The sequence below is a fragment of the Microcaecilia unicolor genome, chromosome 4 (assembly GCF_901765095.1).
Source record: "Microcaecilia unicolor chromosome 4, aMicUni1.1, whole genome shotgun sequence".
NCBI lineage: Eukaryota > Metazoa > Chordata > Amphibia > Gymnophiona > Siphonopidae > Microcaecilia > Microcaecilia unicolor.
In genome coordinates, this window is record NC_044034.1 from 360,375,958 (window position 1) to 360,396,682 (window position 20,725).

Genomic DNA, 20,725 nt, shown 5'->3' on the forward strand with positions numbered 1-20,725 from the left:
CTCAGCTGGGCTAGGAGTGGATAAACATGTCCCGCTGCAGTATGTGCAGCCCGAGTCAATCCTTGTGTGTGTGAGACCAACAAGTTAGTTACTTCTTCCGTTAAAGGCTTGGTTGAAGAACCAAGTTTTCACCTGCTTCCTGAAGTAGAGATAGTCTTGTGTTAAGCGGAGCCTTTCAGGCAATGCATTCCAGAGTGTGGGGGCTACTCCGGAGAAGGCTCGCTTGTGGGTATCACATCATGTAATGTCTTTTGGAGAGGGTGTAGTTAGTGAAAGTCCTTGGGAGGACCTTAGTGTCCTTGGCGGTGTGTGGAGGATCATCCTATTACTTCAGGTACTTGGGACCATTCCCTTTCAGGGCCTTGGGCATAGAGTTTTAAATTAGCCCTGTATTGTACCTTTATCCTACCCATTTTGTGTCATCCCCTCCTTTGCTTTGTGAACTTTATTCTTCAGTTTGAATGCTAACTTTCCTATTTAAAATTATAATTCCTTTCCTTTAAAGAAAGTAGCACATGAAGTCAGAGAGATGATTATCTCAGCTACGCTAGGAGTGGATAAACATGTCCTGCTGCAGTATGTGCAGCCTGAGTCAATCCTTGTGTGTGTGAGTGAGACTAACAAGTTAGTTACTTCTTCCAGTAAAGGCCTGGTTGAAGAGCCAAGCTTTCACCTGCTTCCTGAAATAGAGATAGTCTTGTGTTAAGTGGAGCCTTCCAGAGTGTGGGGGCTACTCCGGAGAAGGCTCGCTTGCGGGTATCACATTGTGTAATGTCTTTTGGAGAGGGTGTAGTCAGTGAAAGTCCTTGGGAGGACCTTAGTGTCCTTGGCGGTGTGTGGAGGATCATCCTATTCTTCAGATACTCGGGGCCATTTCCTTTCAGGGCCTTGAAGATCAGACATAGAGTTTTTTTTTTAATTTAGCCCTGTATTGTAGCCAATGGAGTTTTTGCAGTCAATCCACAAATCAGCACGTTAGCTGCTATCGCCCAAGCGTGCAACTCTTACCACAGTGATTTAGTAGTTAGCACATGCTAATTTGCATGCTAAGTGCATTATATATTAGGGGGCGGGAACTAAACAAGGCATGGGCGGAGAAAGGACGTGGATAGCGTACTGCAGTTGGTGCGAAATACAGACTACACACTACCCCCTAGATTCTATAAAGGTCACCCAAAGTCGGGCATGATTCCGAGTTGCACCCACAACTAAATTGTTTAATGAGCCATTAACACACTCAGTCACTGGCTGCTAACAATCAATTATTGGAGTTAATTGGCACTAACTTGAAGTTGCACCCGCAACTGTCTATGAGCGATTTCATGAAGAACTGGGCCCAAACCCTCTTGTGCGCAATCCAAAAGGGGCCGGGGCCATAGGAGGGGTTTGGGAATTCCCCGAAGTTACCCATAGTGTTACACAACTGGAGGTATATGCTCCCAACTTTCACACCAGGATTTACGCCTGGTTTTAGCAAGCGTAAGTCCTGTTTTCCGCAAATCTCTGAAGACTTATCTCTTCAACAGGGCCTACAATGAGAACCGATAGCCACACTAGTCCACCTCACCAACCCACTCAGTTAAGATAACCCACCTCCTATAATTACCCTACTCACCCCCTTCCTTCTTCTCTCTTCCCTCACTTAATTTCTACACAACACTAAATGTATCTGCTATCCTGTAATGACAATGTTTACAAAACTATGTAAGCCACATTGAGCCTGCAAATAGGTGGGATAATGTGGGATACAAATGCAATAAATAAAAATAATGTCATATTTTTATTTATTTATTAGGATTTATTTACTGCCTTTTTCAAGGACTGGCTGGAGTGTAGCCCCGTGAGGTGCACTGCTGGGAGAAGGACAGCCAAAGGGTCTGTGCCTGAAAGAGTCAGATTGGTGTCAAGAGTAACAGAAGCAGCTTTGAATTTATTCCTATCATGAAAGGACAGGAGTCTGTGTAAATATGTAGAGTGGAACCTGTTGGAGACAGTGGCGTTCCTAGGGGGGGGGGGGGGGGGGGGGTGGGTGCACGCCACTGGGGGGTGCCATGCGCCTGTTGGCGCCGCTCGTTCTGTGCTCCCTCTGCCCCGGAACAGGTTACTTCCTGTTCCGGAGCAGAGGGAGCATAGAACGAGCGAAGCAGACAGGCTCGCGGAACCCCCCCCCCCCCCCCCCATTAGGTAAAGATGCCCCCGGGGGGGGGGGGGTGTCGTTTCACCGGGGGAGGGGGGCGCATCGGCGATCCGCCCCGGGTGTCAGCCGCCCTAGGAACGCCACTGGTTGGAAAGTGAAGCAGAGTGAATAAGCTCATCCCACCTGTGAGTGAATGGAACTGTAAATATCTAAAGCATTTGCCGTGTTCATATGACAGTTGAAGAAGTTCCAATAAAGTTGGTTTGCATTTAAACAAAACTACTGGAGTGCAGCGTGATTATTGGAAAGGGTGCATAAGTACATATCAAACCTATAAATGGCAAGTGACCGACTCACCTGCAAATGCGCAGTACAGACTTCCCTCTCTGTCCCGTCCCCGCGTCAAGACATGATGAAGGGGGGAGGGGGGCGGGACAGAGAGGGAAACTGCGCGGAAGGGGAGGGAGGGAACCGCTGACGTCGCTACTGCTCCCCCCCCCAAGGTAGCCGCTACCGCCCCCCCCCCCGGAGTCGCCACCACCCCCCCTTCACCTGGCCCGGGCCCTCTCTTCGTTATTCAACGTACAGCAGCACCGAAACAGCAGCAAGCAGCTCAGCTTCAGCTCCCGTCGGCCTTCCTTCCCTGCCTGTGCCCCGCCCTCGCCGACGTGACGTCACACGAGGGCGAGGCACAGGCAGTGAAGGAAGGCCAACGGGAGCTGCTGCTTGCTGCTGTTTTGGTACTGCTGTAAGTTGAATAACGAAGAGAGGGCCCGGGCCAGGTGAAGGGGGGGCGGGGCGACTCCGGGGTGGGGGGCGGTAGCGGCTACCTTGGGGGGGAGGGGACATGGGAGGTCTCAGAAGGAGGGGGGGCCTTGGAGCTGGGAGGGCTGGACTGAAGGGGGCCTTCCAGCTGGCTGGGAAGAAGGCACGGGGGGGGGGGGGCCTTGGAACTGGGAGGGAGGGCAGGGGGGCCCTTACAGTTGTGAGGGAATGGGGCCCCTTACAGTTGTGAGGGAGAGCAGGGTGCCTTGGAACTGGGAGGGAGGGAAGGGGGCTTTGGGAGCTGGGGGGGAGGGCCTGGGGCCTTGGAACTGGGAGGGAGGGAGGGCGGGCAGGGGGCCTTGCAGCTGGGAAGGGCGAGGACTGGAGCCTTGGAGCTGGGAGGGAGGGACAGAGGGGGCCTTGGAGCTGGCAGGGAAGGAGGATGGCAGGGGGCCTTGCAGCTGCAACGGGAGGGGGGCCTTGGGAAAAAAAACATTCCAATACGCGCCCGTTTTAACGGGCTTAACGGCTAGTAAGTACATAAGTAATGCCATACTGGGAAAAGACCAAGGGTCCATCGAGCCCAGCATCCTGTCCACGACAGCGGCCAATCCAGGCCAAGGGCACCTGGCAAGCTTCCCAAACGTACAAACATTCTATACATGTTAATCCTGGGTGAGAGTGGGTGTCCCTGGACTGAGAGAAAAAAAACACCCTGACATTCCCGTTATTCTCCCCAGATCTCTATTACGGACCACTGACCCACTCCCAAGCTCGTGGATGATTGACTGTGACTGCATGAGTGGTGAGCCGAGTGGACAGTGACTAGAGAGAAATAAGTTTTCCTGTTGCCCGGGTCGGACTGGACCTAGCCTGAAAGGGGGTGAGACCCGGGTTACAAACTTGTGGAACAACATTTTAGAAAGGATGTCCAACTCAGAATATGAGTGCTCAAGTTGAGTTGAGTGGAGGAGTGGCCTAGTGGTTAGGGTGGTGGAGGTGGACTTTGGTCCTGAGGAACTGAGTTTGATTCCCACTTCAGGCACAGGCAGCTCCTTGTGACTCTGGGCAAGTCACTTAACCCTCCATTGCCCCATGTAAGCCGCATTGAGCCTGCCATGAGTGGGAAAGCGCAGGGTACAAATGTAACAAAAATAAAATAGATACTATTGGAGATTCTACATGGAATGTTGCTACTATTGGAGATTCTACATGGAATGTTGCTATTCCACTAGCAACATTCCATGTAGAAGGCTGCGCAGGCTTCTGTTTCTGTGAGTCTGACGTCCTGCACGGATGTGCAGGACGTCAGACTCACAGAAGCAGAAGCCTGCGCGGCCATGAGGAACTGAGTTTGATTCCCACTTCAGGCACAGGCAGCTCCTTGTGACTCTGGGCAAGTCACTTAACCCTCCATTGCCCCATGTAAGCCGCATTGAGCCTGCCATGAGTGGGAAAGCGCGGGGTACAAATGTAATAAAATAAATACATCACATATGGACATCCATTTCTCATGCATTTTAGAAAAGGATCTGCTGGCATTGCATAAAGAAATGGACATCAATGTGCACTGTTCCCTCTAAGCTGAGCGACAGTCTGCCACCTACAGTCCTGACAGTAGGGGGCACTGTTTCACTATCATATTTTCAATAGTGAGGGACAGGTAAGCTCAGCAGGACTCTGTCCCTAGCAGGGGCGTATCTGAACTGCGGCGGTAGGGGGGGCCAGGGCCAGAGTGAGGGGGCACATTATAGCCCCCCCCCCCCCGCCGCCGCCGCCGCCGCCGCCATTGCCGATCCCCCTCCCCCCAGCCGCTACCATTGCCAACCCTCCCCCTCCGTTGCTCGCTTACCTTCGCTGGCGGGGGACCCCAACCCCCGCCAGCCGAGGTCCGCGTCCTCCTGCCGCTGCCGCTGCCGGCTGCCTTTGGTGCTTTCATTTGTCCATTGAAGCTGGCGCCAACTAAAGTTTCTTTTGACTCTGACGTCGCTGCACGTTGTACGTGCAGGACGTCAGACTCAGAAATGTTTCTGAGTCTGACGTCCTGCACGTACAACGTGCAGCGACGTCAGACTCAAAAGAAACTTTCATCGGCGCCAGCTTCAATGGACAAATGAAAGCACCAGAGGCAGCCGGCAGCGGCAGGAAGACGCGGACCTCGGCTGGCGGGGGTTGGGGTCCCCCGCCAGCGAAGGTAGGAGAGCAACGGAGGGGGAGGGTTGGCAGCGGTAGGGGGGTCCAGGGCGAAATCTGCGGGGGCCCAGGCCCCTGAGGCCCCACGCAGATACGCCCCTGGTCCCTAGTGACTGAAAACAAAATATTGAAGCACTGCCCCCTACTGGCAGCAATGCAGTTAGTGTACTCCCGCTCAGCTTACAAGGAGCAGTGGTGTATAGCCACCACTGAACTTACCGAATGTGGAACAGTGATTGATGCTCAAAGGAAATCGCATGCAAATGAAAATTGCCGTGCGTCCATTTTGGTTCTTAGACCTTACTGCCAGCCGTCGACCTAGCGGTAAGGTCTCACGCGGTAACCAGGCAGTAATGACCCGAGCGCGTCAAATGCCACTTGGCAAGCATCCGATACGCAGGTCCAAAAATAAAAATCATTTTTCGCACGCGCGCCAAAAAATGAAATTACTGCAACTCCATTTTGGCGCATGTTGGGCGTGCGCAGACACTTTCACGGCTTAGTGAAAGGGCCCCTGTGTTTGTATGGAATTGCGGCTGTCAATGACTGGAATTCTCATTTTTCTAACCATTCATCTACAACTGCAATCACATTCAATTCTTTTCACTCCCATCCCAGTGTGGCAATGGAATGTGTTAGAACAGATAACATAGTAACATACTAGATGATGGCAGAAAAAGACCTGCATGGTCCATCTAGTCTGCCCAAGATAAACTCATATCTTGAATTTGTACCTGTCTTTTTCAGGGCACAGACCGTATAAGTCTGCCCAGCAGTATTTCCCGCCTCCCAACCACCAGTCCCGTCTCCCATCACCGGCTCTGGTACAGACCGTATAAGTCTGCCCTCCCCCATCCTAGCCTCCCAGCCACCAACCCCTCTTCCCCCCACCTGCTCCGCAAAAAAAAGGCAACAGTCTACTTGCTACATAAAAATCTGTTATAAAAAGTCGCCCTCAGGCTGCGTCAGGGGTAAAACTAAAAATCAGGGGTGATCAACATACCCCCTTCAAAAAAAAAACTGGGCTTGTCAACAGACCCTGCTCTGGATCAAAGTGCAACAGCTTTTTTGAAGGGGGTATGTTGATCACCCCTGATTTTTAGTTTTACCCCTGACGCAGCCTGAGGGCGAAACGTGGCCACGTCGGTACTGTTTTTATCTTGGTTTGAATAAATTATTTCTTTGGTTTTTTATATATGTGTATCGGTCTACTTTTTATAATGTATTAGAACAGTACTTTTCTCAATGAATTCACAAATGAACGTAACAAAAAAACAATAGCCTACAATACATTGGTAGAAATTAAACTTATAACCCAAGGCTGCATTATGTTAATAAGTGATGTTTAGAAAAATCAAACTATTTATAGCCAGAACTGTCAAAATAAAACTTGGCATAAAGTTGGTACAAGGAAAGCAGGCAGATGGGGAATTATGAGTGCACATTAGAAGGGAATTGAGAACATTCAGGCTGGCCATTAGGATGGAGTTACACAATGCAATAATTTACAGAGGGAGGCGGTAGAAGCTTCGACCTTGGAGATTTCTAAGAACAAATCATATGACCACCTTAGGTACAGTGACTCCTGCTTGGAGGAGGCAGCAAATGAATTAAATGACCTTTGGAAGTTCCTTCCAGTCTTATTACGCTTTATAAACAGAAACCATTTATATCACTTACTTTTCAAACAATTATTTAATTTAAATGCAGAACAGGTAAACATTTTAGTCGGTCTAAAAGCTCATTGAAGGATCGGAATCCCTTAATACACCTGTTTTCAGTCCAGATGCCTTGCATTTGTGGTGCAGCTGCCACGTTCCCAGGCCAGTTGTGAATTTCATGTTATTCCCTGTTAAGCCCTCGAACCATCCCATATTATTTTAGTTATAGAAAGAAAAAGGAAACAGGTCAGATTTATGCAGTGCATTTTATCTAGCAAAAAAGGTGCCGGTACTCAAATGCTAGGCCACCCTTCAGGGTTGAGGTGATCACTGAGGGACCCACCCCATCATAGCCAGGCCCCCTGCAACCAGTCACACAATCTATGACAAGGCAGAATTGGTGTGTAGAGCCTGAGCTCTTTCATTAAAACTTGCAATCCATGGGTCAGTTTTAGCAGACAATGAAAAAGGTGCGGGTACTCAGTACCCCCAAGTACCCCCTCAAAAAAAAAAAAGCCTTGGATTTAAGTCAACCAGGGGTCGGAGAGCTCGGAGTTTATATACAATTGAACTAAAACAGAGCTTGCAATTAGGTGAAAGAAAGGAAACAAGAAATGCACGCACACAGAAGTTTTATGCAAGCATGTTCTCATCTTTTCAGCTTGTTTTGCAGGAAGCAACTTACCGGTCTGCAGAAAGAGCCGTGAGTGTAAATACTGACACCCCAACGGAAGTGAGCTGTATGAAGGGGATCAGCTTGCAGCCCACCCTGCCAAAGAGCCATTCATCTGCCAGGTACCTGCTGGCATCCACAGGGGCACAGGTCATTAACAAGAGCAAATCCCCCAGGGCCAGGCTGGAAATGAACAGGTTGGGGATATTTCTCATGGACTTCACCGTGCAAAAGATCTTAATCAGGGTCACGTTACCAATAAGTCCGATGAAAATGATGAGCCCATAAAGAGTCGGGATGACATACAGGTATCCCGGGTAGAGCCAGTCGTCCCTCGACACGGACTGATTGAAAGTTTGATTGATGGAGGAGAGATTGGAACTCGTGAAAGCGTCCATTTCCAAGTCCAGCAGAAAGCATTCCTCTGGTGTCATTGTCACAGCACTGAAGCGCAGCCCTAACTAGATCCCATGACTGTGCAGAGTTACAAAGTCCTGCGTTGTCCATGTATTTCCTTCCCTAGGAAAAACAAAGTTGGGCGAGTTTGATCACATTTTTAAATCCTGATTTTCATCTAGGAGGGGAAAAAAAAAAGAGCCCGTTTGGAATGAAAGGGGGGGGGGGGGGAATCTTCCTGAGCAAATCATGTGCCCTAGTTGCATTTCCCAGTCTGGCTCAGTTTGCAGATCTAGATTTAAGTGCGCTGAGTTCGGTTTAGCAAGTTTGACCAGTGCTAACATTTGCCTCCCCCCAGTGTCTTTTCAATCCTCGGCACCTGCAGTTGCTGGCTTGGTTTAAGAGGAGGAAAGGGAGATCCGCTCTTTTAAAAGTCCGGATCCTGCAGGCAGCCCTTCTGAACGTCACCCTGTATAATATGATAGGAAACCTCCAGCTATTCAGATGCCCCGCAGCTGCTACTAGCTCACTGCTGGGGGAGGCCGCCACCTAGTGGCCAAGTTAATTAATGCCTGAGGAAAATTTCCTGAGTCTACCTTCTTTAAATCCCCCATATTTCCTTTGAAACATCTTTTATCTTTTCTTTGAACGTTCTTTGTTTGTTTAAACATTATTTTGATTCAAGGATCACTTGAAAAGTGAAAACCATTTAATTTATGACTGACTGACTCCCATATGCTTGCAAACTAAGAGGTCCTTTTACTAAGCTGAGGTAAATAGTCTTAGCCCACTTTTAAACGGGTCTTTTCTACGTACTAAGGACATATTTACTGTGGCTGTAAAAATGTCTTTTTTTTTCTATTTTTGCATTTATGGCCATGCTTTAATGTTGCTATTAGTGCATGACCATTTTTTTAATTAGCGTGTGAGCACTTACCGCCACGAGTGGCATAGCTAGTACCAAATGGGCCTCAGGCAAAAAAAAAAAAATAATTAAGATGCCCCCCTCCCCTATAATGCCATCTCTCCCAAGGTCAGTGGGCGAGAAAGAATCACTTAAGAGCTCCAGTAAATTAATCCCTGCAAAAAGCAAGCACATTCCGGAGAAAACCTATCACAGTAATAGATATAAAACTGAAACCTAAGATATTAGAGATGCACATTTCCCAAAGCTAACCTTATTATAAAAGTTTTGTGGTATTCTATTTATTTTGATTTTGCTCACACCTTTTTCAGTAGTAGCTCAAGGTGAATTACATTCAGGTACTCTGGAGAGTCCCTGGAGGACTAACAATCTAAGTTTGTTGAGTAACTTGCCCAAGATCACAAGGAGCAGCAGTGGGATTTGAACTGGCCACCTCTGGATTACAAGACCAGTGCTCTAATCAGTAGGCCACTCCTTCACTATAGCAACATTCCATGTAGAATCTCAGATAATATCAACATTCCATGTAAAATCTCAGATAGTAGCAACAGAATCTCAAATAATTTATTTAGATTTTGTTCACACCTTTTTCAGTAGTAGCTGAAGGTGAGTTACATTCAGGTACTCTGGATATTTCTCTGTTCCAGGAGGACTCACAATCTAAGTTTGTACCTGAGGCAATGGAGGGTTAAGTGACTTGCCCAAGGTCACAAGGAGCATCAGTGGGATTTGAACTGGCCACCTCTAGATTGTAAGACCAGTGCTCTAATCAGTAGGCCACTCCTTCACTATAGCAACATTCCATATAAAATCTCAGATAGTGGCAACAGAATTTCAAATAGTAGCAACATTCCATGTAGAATCTCAGATAATATCAACATTCCATGTAAAATCTCAGATAGTAGCAACAGAATCTCAAATAATTTATTTAGATTTTGCTCACACCTTTTTCAGTAGTAGCTGAAGGTGAGTTACATTCAGGTACTCTGGATATTTCTCTGTCCCAGGAGGGCTCACAGTCTAAGTTTGTATCTGAGGCAATGGAGGGTTAGGTGACTTGCCCAAGGTCACAAGGAACATCAGTGGGATTTGAACTGGCCACCTCTGGATTGTAAGACTGGTGCGCTAACCACTAGGCCACTCCTGCAGTCCTCTAGTATGCAATATTGTCAGCAGTGGAACTGACTACCAGAAAATCTTCAATAAGACATTAACATCGGTCACCTCAGCAGTGCAACTCCTTGAAGTACTTTTTATCAATGAGATTTGACAACACCCACCTCCTCATCCTGTGCTGCCCCTACAGAAACAGGAAGTGATGTCAGAGGAGACGGGATGGGCCAGAGGGAACGCTTCAGAGCAGGCCACAGACAGTGTATGTGCAACACTGGCACTGCCAGGGACCAACACAACAGAAGACCACCTTTAAGGTAGACCAATAGGGGAGGGATTGAGAGGAGGGACAGATGTCGACCAATGGGGGAAGGAGTGTGAGAAACAGACTCATGAGCAGAACTGGAGTGGCCACTGATGGAAGCTATCGCCAAGGCAGTGAACTTCTTCAGCCATGAGAAGATCTTAGTACTGCTCATCACCAAGGTTGTGTCGCTGCTCATAAGGGTGGAGGGAAGGGAGGCAGAGGTGCTAGACATTAGGAAGGAGGAAGAGAGGAAGGAAGGAAGGGAAGAGGAAGAGAAAGAGAGATAATGGAGAGATGATGGATCTGGGGGTGGGAGGGAGGGAGACTTAGTCCTTTAGGGAAGGGAAGGGGGATGGGATTTGATATATCACTTTTCAATCAAAGTGGTTTACATATATTCAGGTACTTTTTTTGCACCTGGGGCAATGGAGGGTTAAGTGACTTGCCCAGAGTCACAAGGAGCAGCAGTGGGAAAAAAAATAAAATACTTTTGTGCAATTAATTGTGATTAAAAATTTTAATTGAAATTCAGCCCTAATTTTAATCATTTTCCACTGTCCTCCCTATGAACATTCCCTATAGTACCGATGTGTTAAAGCAAACAACTTTTGCAGACCTGTGACTGAACCTGTCCCAGGTACTACGCCTACTACTTATCATTTCTATAGATAATAATATAACCCCCCCCCCCCCCCCCGCAGTATCACAGGATTTAGTCTTTTTAACTAATAGTAACAGCTAAGGACAGTCCCATTCTTGTGGATGCTTGCCCAATAAAATATTGAATTATGCATATCCCAAGGTTAGTTAGCAAAGAAGAAGGGTAGTGCTTATATTTAGGGAAAACTTTCATATCAGCTTTCCTAAATTTGATAAAATATTTATTTATTAGGATTTATTTACCGCCTTTTTGAAGGAATTCACTCAAGACGGTGAAACATGAGCAATAGGTAATTACAGCAGTAAAAATATTCAAAAATAATACAAAGTATGTTATGTATACTACTTGCAATGTCAACACAATATGTAATAGAACATTTTAATTGATAGTGAAGGGTAAAGGAAAGATGAAACATATAGGTAGGTAACAGAGTAGGAAGAGTTAGAACGTAAGGTGATTGAATGGAGATTCTATTGTTGATATCATTGGGTTCTTTCTGGGAGTTGGATATAGCCATACATGAGTATAAGCATCCTTCAAATCCTTTGTAGGGGCTTCTTGATTTAACCTGCTTAGACTCTGTATTGATATAAATACCTTGAATAGAATAGTCAGTTTCCTGTTTAGACAAGGAGCCTAGGGAGACCATCCTAAATTTCTGTTTGATTAGATATTTGTTTGGGTCCCTCAGGTCTAGGATTGGATAGTATCTTCCTTTTGTGTGTGTCATCAGGAAATCCTTGGAATAAAATCCATGCCCTCTATCCCCTGGTGAAATGAGTTCTACAGTATTGTCTTCTTAAAGGGAAGAGAGTTCCTTTCTCGTATTTCTTGATGCTGAAAGCCAGGGCCATTCCCGTTAAGCATGGCAGGGGGCCCTGACCTCTGGAAGGTGCCACAAGCCATGCTTACCAGCAGTTCCCAGTTGAAGCCCTAGCCTCCTTCTGAGCTGCTAGTTACAGCCCCAGCTGCAGCCCCCAGTCCTCACCTGCAGCTCCCATGAAGCCCCTTCTCGTTCCTGTCACCTTGAATCAGCAGCATCTGTGCAGGAAGCAGGCTGCCTTGAGCCTTCCCTCACCATGTCCCGCCCAGTGTTGCCAGGTGGGCGGTTTTACCGCCCAATTGGGCGGTTTTCCGCGACCCGCCGCGGGCAATTTTTGCCCGCGGCGGGTTGCGGTTTTTTGGGCTGCTTTTTGGGCTTCAGGGCGGTTTTTTTGGCGGTTTTTTCGGCAGCGGGGGGGCGGAGTTAGTGATGTTTTGGGCGGGGTTAGTGACGTTTTGGGCGGGGCTGATGACAGGGAGGCGGGGCCGATGACGGGGGATGCGGGGCCGATGACGGCGGGGACGGGGTTGATGACGGCAGGGGCGGGGGTGATGACGCGGGGGTGGGGGTGTCAGGGGCGGGGTTTGAGTTTGGGCGGGTTTTGGGCTGTTTTTAGGCTGGATTGGGTGGGAAAAAAATTTTCCACCTGGCAACCCTGGTCCCGCCCTCCTCTGATGTAGTTTCCTGTCTCCTCGAGGGCGGAAAAGTGAAGGACGGCTCGAGGCAACCTGTTTCTCTTTCACAGGCACTGCCAATTCAAGGTAAAAGATTTTAAAATGTAGGGTGGCAGAAACAAGAAGGGGGCTGTCGCAGGAGCTGAGGGCAGGTGAGGACTGGGGCTGCAGTCCATAGGAGCCAACTTTTCAAAATGATTGGGGGTGCTGAAATTTTTTTTTTTTTTTACAGGTGATGCATTCCTCCCTCCCCCTCATCCCCCCTCCCTTTCCCCATCCCCTTCCCCTGTCCCCCTCCACCTCCCTCAGAGTTCCAGGCCCCCTCCTTCCCTCCTCCCAGTTCCAGTCCCTCCCAGTTCCAGGCCCCCCTCCCTCCCTTCGAGTTCCAGGCCCCCCTCCCTTCCCTCTCTCTCTCCTTTCACTCCCCCTCCCTCCCAGTTCCAGGGTCCTCCCCCCTCCCTCCCAGTTCCAGGGTCCCCCACCCCCACCCCCTCCCTCCCAGTTCCACAGGGCGGGACCAGAGCTGAGAGAGAGAGAAGAGAAAACTGAATTAAGGGCCGAGCCTGCACGCTTTTTACTGAGGCAGGCCGCCGTAACCCCGACGAGGTAAGTCAAGATGACTTTTAAAATTCGGAGGGAGGGGCCTGGACCTCGAAGGGAGGGAGGGAGGGAGGAAGGGAGGGACGATGACCCTGGAACTCGGGGGGGGGGGGCGACGAACCTGGAACTCGGAGGGAGGGAGGGAGGGAACGAACGTCCGATGGGTGAAATATTGGGGGTGCTCGAGCACCCACAGCACCCATGGAGTGGGCGCCTATGCTGCAGTCTTGTAACATGTAGATTCTGTGTATCATTGTTCTGTTCCCCCCACACCCCCCGTCCCCTGCTGGAGGTGATTTCAAGTTCTAGAATATTTGCAGTGCTGACTTTCATAGGTAGGGTTAGTATAGTTTGAAATCACAGAGAAAGATTCTTGTAACATGGAGATTCTGTGTATAATTGTTCTCTTTTTCCAGCTGGAGGCGTTCCGGTATTCTATAACATTTGCACTGCTGAGTTTTATGGGTAGGGTTAGTGCAGTTCGCGTGTCTATTTGCAAGGTTTTGTGTTATTTCTCAGTGTCTGGTTGTGGAGGAGTTTGTGTTGCTCTCACTGATGTGACACCAGAGTTTGAACAGAATGTTTTCTAATTGTACTTCTGCTCTGTGCCTGTTGCTGCGAATTTTATTGCTTGATTTGGGAATGATCCATGTAAATGAATAATTATACTCTACGGGGCAGATCTATAGCTCGATACCACAATTTGGGCTGAATGCCAGTTCTAGAATCTCCGGACTCTATGCTCAATCTGATTGACCCTCCCTACCGGAAACATGTCTGAATCTTCGCGAAATTACCTCAACCTGCATTACCCCAACTGCAAAGGAATCAAGTACAAGACCTATTATGGATCTAATTTCTCCTTCCTGGGCAGTCAACTCTGGAATGCTCTCCCCAGACATATCCGATCAATCTGCGACTACCTACCCTTCCGGAAAGCACTAAAAACCCATTTATTCAAGCAAGCATATCCAAATGATCCAGATTAATCTTACGAACCATATACCTAACACATATCCCCATGATAACAACATTGACCCAGACTTCATCTCCCTCCTTACTCCCCTCTCCATTGCCTATTTCTACCTACCCATCTCGTCTATTATTCTGGTATACTTAACTTTTACCCTCTCTAACAATATTCTGTATTCCATTTACTGTGTAAGCCGCATTGAACCTGCTTTGAGTGGGAAAGCGCGGGATACAGATGTAATAAATAAGATGCCATTAGAGAATTCTAGCCTAAGTCGGCATCGATGCAGCTAACTGTAGATATTAATTTATTTATTGGGATTTATTAAACGTCTTTATGAAGAGATTCACCCAAGGCGGTCTACAGCAGGTACAGTTTATTTTAGTTACATTTGTACCCCGCACTTTCCCACTCATGGCAGGCTCAATGCGGCTTACATGGGGCAATGGAGGGTTAAGTGACTTGCCCAGAGTCACAAGGAGCTGCCTGTGCCTGAAGTGGGAATCGAACTCAGTTCCCCAGGGCCAAAGTCCACCACCCTAACCACTAGGCCACTCCTCCACTGTTGCTACTGTTTGAGATTCTACATGGAATGTTGCTATTCCACTAGCAACATTCCATGTAGAAGTCGGCCCTTGCAGATCACCAATGTGGCTGCGCAGGCTTCTGTTTCTGTGAGTCTGACGTCCTGCACGTACGTGCAGGACGTCAGACTCACAGAAGCAGAAGCCTGCGCGGCCTTCTACATGTGGAATAGCAACATTCCATGTAGAATCTCCAACAGTAGCAACATTCCATGTAGAATCTTCAATAGTATCTATTTTATTTTTGTTACATTTGTACCCTGCGCTTTCCCACTCATGGCAGGCTCAATGCGGATTACATGGGGCAATGGAGGGTTAAGTGACTTGCCCAGAGTCACAAGGAGCTGCCTGTGCCTGAAGTGGGAATCAAACTCAGTTCCTCAGGACCAAAGTCCACCACCCTAACCATGTGGCCGCGCAGGCTTCTGCTTCTGTGAGTCTGACGTCAGACTCACAGAAACAGAAGCCTGCGCAGCCTTCTACATGGAATGTTGCTAGTGGAATAGCAACATTCCATGTAGAATCTCCAATAGTATCTATTTTATTTTTGTTACATTTGTACCCCGCGCTTTCCCACTCATGGCAGGCTCAATGCGGCTTACATGGGGCAATGGAGGGTTAAGTGACTTGCCCAGAGTCACAAGGAGCTGCCTGTGCCTGAAGTGGGAATCGAACTCAGTTCCCCAGGGCCAAAGTCCACCACCCTAACCACTAGGCCACTCCTCCACTGTTGCTACTGTTTGAGATTCTACATGGAATGTTGCTATTCCACTAGCAACATTCCATGTAGAAGTCGGCCCTTGCAGATCACCAATGTGGCTGCGCAGGCTTCTGTTTCTGTGAGTCTGACGTCCTGCACATACGTGCAGGACGTCAGACTCACAGAAACAGAAGCCTGCGCAGCCTTCTACATGTGGAATAGCAACATTCCATGTAGAATCTCCAACAGTAGCAACATTCCATGTAGAATCTTCAATAGTATCTATTTTATTTTTGTTACATTTGTACCCTGCGCTTTCCCACTCATGGCAGGCTCAATGCGGATTACATGGGGCAATGGAGGGTTAAGTGACTTGCCCAGAGTCACAAGGAGCTGCCTGTGCCTGAAGTGGGAATCAAACTCAGTTCCTCAGGACCAAAGTCCACCACCCTAACCATGTGGCCGCGCAGGCTTCTGCTTCTGTGAGTCTGACGTCAGACTCACAGAAACAGAAGCCTGCGCAGCCTTCTACATGGAATGTTGCTAGTGGAATAGCAACATTCCATGTAGAATCTCCAATAGTATCTATTTTATTTTTGTTACATTTGTACCCCGCGCTTTCCCACTCATGGCAGGCTCAATGCGGCTTACATGGGGCAATGGAGGGTTAAGTGACTTGCCCAGAGTCACAAGGAGCTGCCTGTGCCTGAAGTGGGAATCAAACTCAGTTCCCCAGGACCAAAGTCCACCACCCTAACCACTAGGCCACTCCTCCACTATTGCTACTATTTGAGATTCTACATGGAATGTTGCTATTCCATGTAGAAGTCGTCCCTTGCAGATCACCAATGTGGCCGCGCAGGCTTCTGCTTCTGTGAGTCTGACGTCCTGCACAGCAGGACGTCAGACTCACAGAAACAGAAGCCTGCGCAGACTTCTACATGGAATGTTGCTAGTGGAATAGCAACATTCCATGTAGAATCTCCAATAGTAGCAACATTCCATGTAGAATCTCCAATAGTATCTATTTTATTTTTGTTACATTTGTACCCTGCGCTTTCCCACTCATGGCAGGCTCAATGCAGCTTACATGGGGCAATGGAGAGTTAAGTGACTTGCCCAGAGTCACAAGGAGTTGCCTGTGCCGGGAATTGAACTCAGTTCCTCAGGACCAAAGTCCACCACCCTAACCAATAGGCCACTCCTCCACAACATAAACCTTACAATTTTGTTAACAGCATAACAATAGTAAAATAACCAAGAATAAACATAAATACAATAAATGAGGTAAACTTGAAAACAGTAAATTGAAACCTAACTATTCAACTACTGTGAACAGTTACACCAGGTCTATAGCAGGCATAACTGTTCACGGCTAAATGTGGCACCTTAGTACATAACTTATCACATGCACGCCCCTTGCACTTATGTGCTAAGCAGGGGCGTAGCTACGTGGGGCCACGGGGGCATGGGCCCCCATAGATTTGGCCCTGCCCCCCCCCCCACCGCCAACCCCTTCGACCCCCTCTCCCACTGCTAACCCTCCCCTGCCGCCGTCGGGTACCTTTGCTGGCGGGGGCCGAAGTCCTCTTCTCCGGCGCGGCCGCGTTGCTGATCTGCAAGGCTTCTGTTTCTGTGAGTCTGACGTCCTGCACGCTCCTCTTCTCCGGTGCAGCCGCGTTGCTGATCTGCAAGGCTTCTGTTTCTGTGAGTCTGACGTCCTGCACGTTCCTCTTCTCCGGCGCGGCCACGTTGCTGCACGTGCAGGACATCAGACTCACAGAAACAGAAGCCTTGCAGATCAGCAACGTGGCCGCGCCAGAGAAGAGGACTTTGGTTGGCGGGGGTTGGGGACCTCTGCCAGCAAAGGTACCTGATGGCGGTGGGGGAGGGTTAGCGGCAGCGGGAAGAGAGGGTTGAAAGGGTTGGGGCCGGGGGGGGGTCAAAGGTGGTGGTAGTGGTGGGAGGGGTCAAAAATGGCACAGGGGGTTGGCAGCACCATGGGGGGCTAAAATGTGCCCCCTCACCTCGGGCTCTGGACACCCCCTCTCGCCGAAGTCTGGCTATGTCCCTGGTGCTAAGTGATTTGTGTGTGTAAATTATAAAATAGTACTTTAGCACTTATGCACATGTGTGCATTATATGAAGGTAAGTGCTAATATTCTCTCACATATGTGCACACATGACACCTAACTTAAGCACCCTGTTATAGAATTAGCGTGTATAAAAAAATTGACTAAATGTAAACTGGTGTGGGAACTTGGGAAGTGAAGGTGAACTGGGGGTGGAAATTGGATTCCCCCCCCCCCCCAAACATAAAAGCATTCCGCTGCCTTTGGGAGAGGAGAGAGGCTAGATGAGGGGAGGGGTTTAGAGAAGAACGACAGAGGAGATGCTGGATGGGTAGGGGGTGCCAACTAAGAGGCAGCAGGGGGCACCAGAAACCTTAGCACCGGCCTTGCCGAGAGCTAAATTTTGATGGTCTCAGGGGACAGTTTGGAGGACGGCTGGGGATAATTCCAGATGGTATCCCATTTGGATTATTTTTAGAACCCACTGGTCTTAGGTCTTACAGGGCCATTGTTTTGCAAACAAATTAGCCTTTCGTCTAGTGGTAGTTTCTCTGGAAAGGATACAGAGACGTTGGCTACGATCTCCTGCGCTTGCAGTCAAAACTCTGCCCCCATTTTGGCCATGGAGCTGACTGGAATTTCTGGGCCCTCTGCTGGACAAGAGTGAGAATGCTGTCTTGGTCGGAATACCGTATTTTTCGGACTATAAGACGCACCGGACCATAAGACGCACCTAGGTTTTAGAGGAGGGAAATAGGAAAAATTTTTTTTTCCTTTTTCCCTCCTCTAAAACCTAGGTGCTCCGGTGCGTCTTGTCCGAGTTTTGGATCGCCCTCCCCTGCTTACGTGACGCGATGTTCCCTGGTGGTCTAGTGACGTCGGGGCAGGAAAGAGCCCCCTCTTTCCTGCCCAGCGCGCTGCTCTCCGTGCTCCTGACTGCTTCCTGACAGTCTCAGCGAGATTCAAAATGGCCGCCGAGAGGGCGATCCAAAACTCGCTACCTTCGGACTATAAGACGCACCCCCCCCCATTTTCCTCCCAAATTTTGGGGGAAAAAAGTGCGTCTTATAGTCCGAAAAATACGGTAAGTGGGAGGGGGAGCATACATATGCCTTTGAGAGTAGTAGGGACCTCTGTTGCCCACCACTGTGGTATCTCCTAGAACAGAGGTCTGCAACCCAGGGCACACCCAGCCAATCCTGGTTTTCAGGATATCACCATTGAAGACTAGCTGGGTGTGCCCCGAGGACGGGGTTGAAAATCCCTGTCCTAGAAAAAAAGGGCGGGTTATTATTATTATTATTTATTACATTTGTACCCCGCGCTTTCCCACACAATGCAGGCTCAATGCGGCTTCCATAGTAATTTGAAATACAAAGTTAATAGAATTTTAATAAAACAGTAGTAAAACAATGTAAAGTCGGGCTTAGTAGTGTATGATAAGTTGAGCTAGATTATATATGACTAGGATAAAAGAGGGTAGACAGGATAGGATAGTGTAATTTGGGAGAGAGGGTAAGGAGGGATAAAATTAAGGAGAGATGGAAAGAGAAGGATGGGAGGTTGGTATTTACGTCATAACAGAATTGGGGGTGGAAGTTGGCGAGATTAGGTTGGGGCATTAGGGTAGGCTTGCTTAAAGAGATGAACTTTCAGCATTTTTCTAAAGGGCAAGAAGTCGTTTAGCTTGGAAGTGGACCTGGAGAAGATCTTAAAGGTATCACTGTGTCGTTTGATTAGAATAATAGCTTTTTGGGCCCTTTCCCTGAAGAGACTCTCTCCGTGGAATGGCGCATAAGCAGGCTTTTTGTTTAATCAAATTTAAGGTCTGAAGCCTCTCAGTTAGATGAGTCTGTGAGTGCCAATCCCCGTAACAGAAGTCACAGGAGCCAGCTCTGTGGGTGCTGTAGGTGTTGAGCACCCCCCCTCCCAATAGTGAGCAAACATCTTGACTGTCCAGGAAGGGGTCATTTCTGTTGGGTTTAGCACCCCCGTCATTTTGAAAAGTTGGCTTCCATGACAGAAGTTCTTGTTGCCATATCAAAACTATCATAGGTTACATGGACTATGTAGTTTTCACACTCCTTCCCTTTGGTTTACTAGTTTATGGAAACCTTGGCCACTGAGTGAGCACCACATCACAGCATAACCGGAGTGAAACGTACGTAGGAAAGGAGAGCAGACAAGTTACCCGTGATTGGAGCCCAACCCCAGGAAGCCTCCAGGGCTCCAACCTGCATCTGCAAAATCTAATGTGTTCAGTCTATTCTAAAAAGAGAAAAGAACCCCAGTCGTAAATCTGAGACCTAAACACCTCCTAAAATATCTTTCTTACCTTCCAGATAGTTGGAGCTATCAAAATGCTGGATTTTAACATTTATTTTGTATCTCCTAATTATCAGACACGTCCGTGTAAACCTACTCACGCCCACAACATCTCACATAAAGTGTATTATTAATTTGCAAGATAATATATGATTATTTCTTAGAAAGGAAAGCGGGCAGCATCTTTACTCTTTGATGCTCGAGGATTATAGCGATGACAGATGACCTTCTCAAGTGTGTTTTAACGGCTTTTTGTACTGCTTTGAATTTCTTTGACAATACATGTATTCTTCTAGTCATGGAAGTTAGTTATTCAAAGAGTCAAAGCAGATGTATAGTCAGTCACTTCGTGCCGTTAGTGTTTGTTATTCGAGACCACATTGCCTATCAAAACCGTTGAAAAGATACTACAAAATGTTCCATTATCTTCAATTTACCAGGCCTACTATTAGAAAAGAAAGTTATTTACCATTTGTTGAAAGCTACCTGAAGTGATGGTACAAAAGAATTCTGATTCTAAATTCAAGATATCTTTTGTAGCCACCAATTCATGCTGATGAATGCGAGGGTGGGCATGTTTGAATAATATATCATGCAAATCAAGAACAAATATCGTATTTGACAGGGGCACGAACTCCAATGTGTGCACAGATTTCCCATGTATAATTATTTCAATTACGCTTAATCAAGTGACTGCGTTTTACTTATATTTTGTTGTTTTTATTAAGTAAATACAACTTCCCTATGAAGAAAGATTAAGGAGGCTAGGGCTTTTCAGCTTGGAGAAGAGACGGCTGAGGGGAGACATGATAGAGGTCTATAAAATAATGAGTGGAGTGGAACAGGTGGATGTGAAGCGTCTGTTCACGCTTTCCAAAAATACTAGGACTAGGGGGCATGTGATGAAACTACAGTGTAGTAAATTTAAAACAAATCGGAGAATTTTTCTTCACCCAATGCATAATTAAACTCTGGAATTCGTTGCCCGAGAATGTGGTGAAGGCGGTTAGCGTGGCAGAGTTTAAAAAGGGGTTAGACGGTTTCCTAAAGGACAAGTCCATAAACCGCTACTAAATGGACTTGGGAAAAATCCACAATTCTAGGAAAAACATGTATAGAATGTTTGTACGTTTGGGAAGCTTG

General features: G+C 47.8%; 1 protein-coding gene across 1 annotated transcript in view; it reads right to left on the reverse strand.

Annotated features, from left to right (window-relative positions):
• GRPR (gastrin releasing peptide receptor) overlaps positions 1 to 7,886 on the reverse strand; it is a 65,321-nt gene extending 57,435 nt beyond the window's left edge. The window contains exon 1 of the mRNA XM_030199698.1: positions 7,442 to 7,886. Within this exon, the coding sequence (XP_030055558.1) occupies positions 7,442 to 7,863 (422 nt within the window). The 5' untranslated portion in view covers positions 7,864 to 7,886. The remainder of the gene's footprint in view (positions 1 to 7,441) is intronic.
• Between the last annotated feature and the right edge of the window lie 12,839 nt (positions 7,887 to 20,725).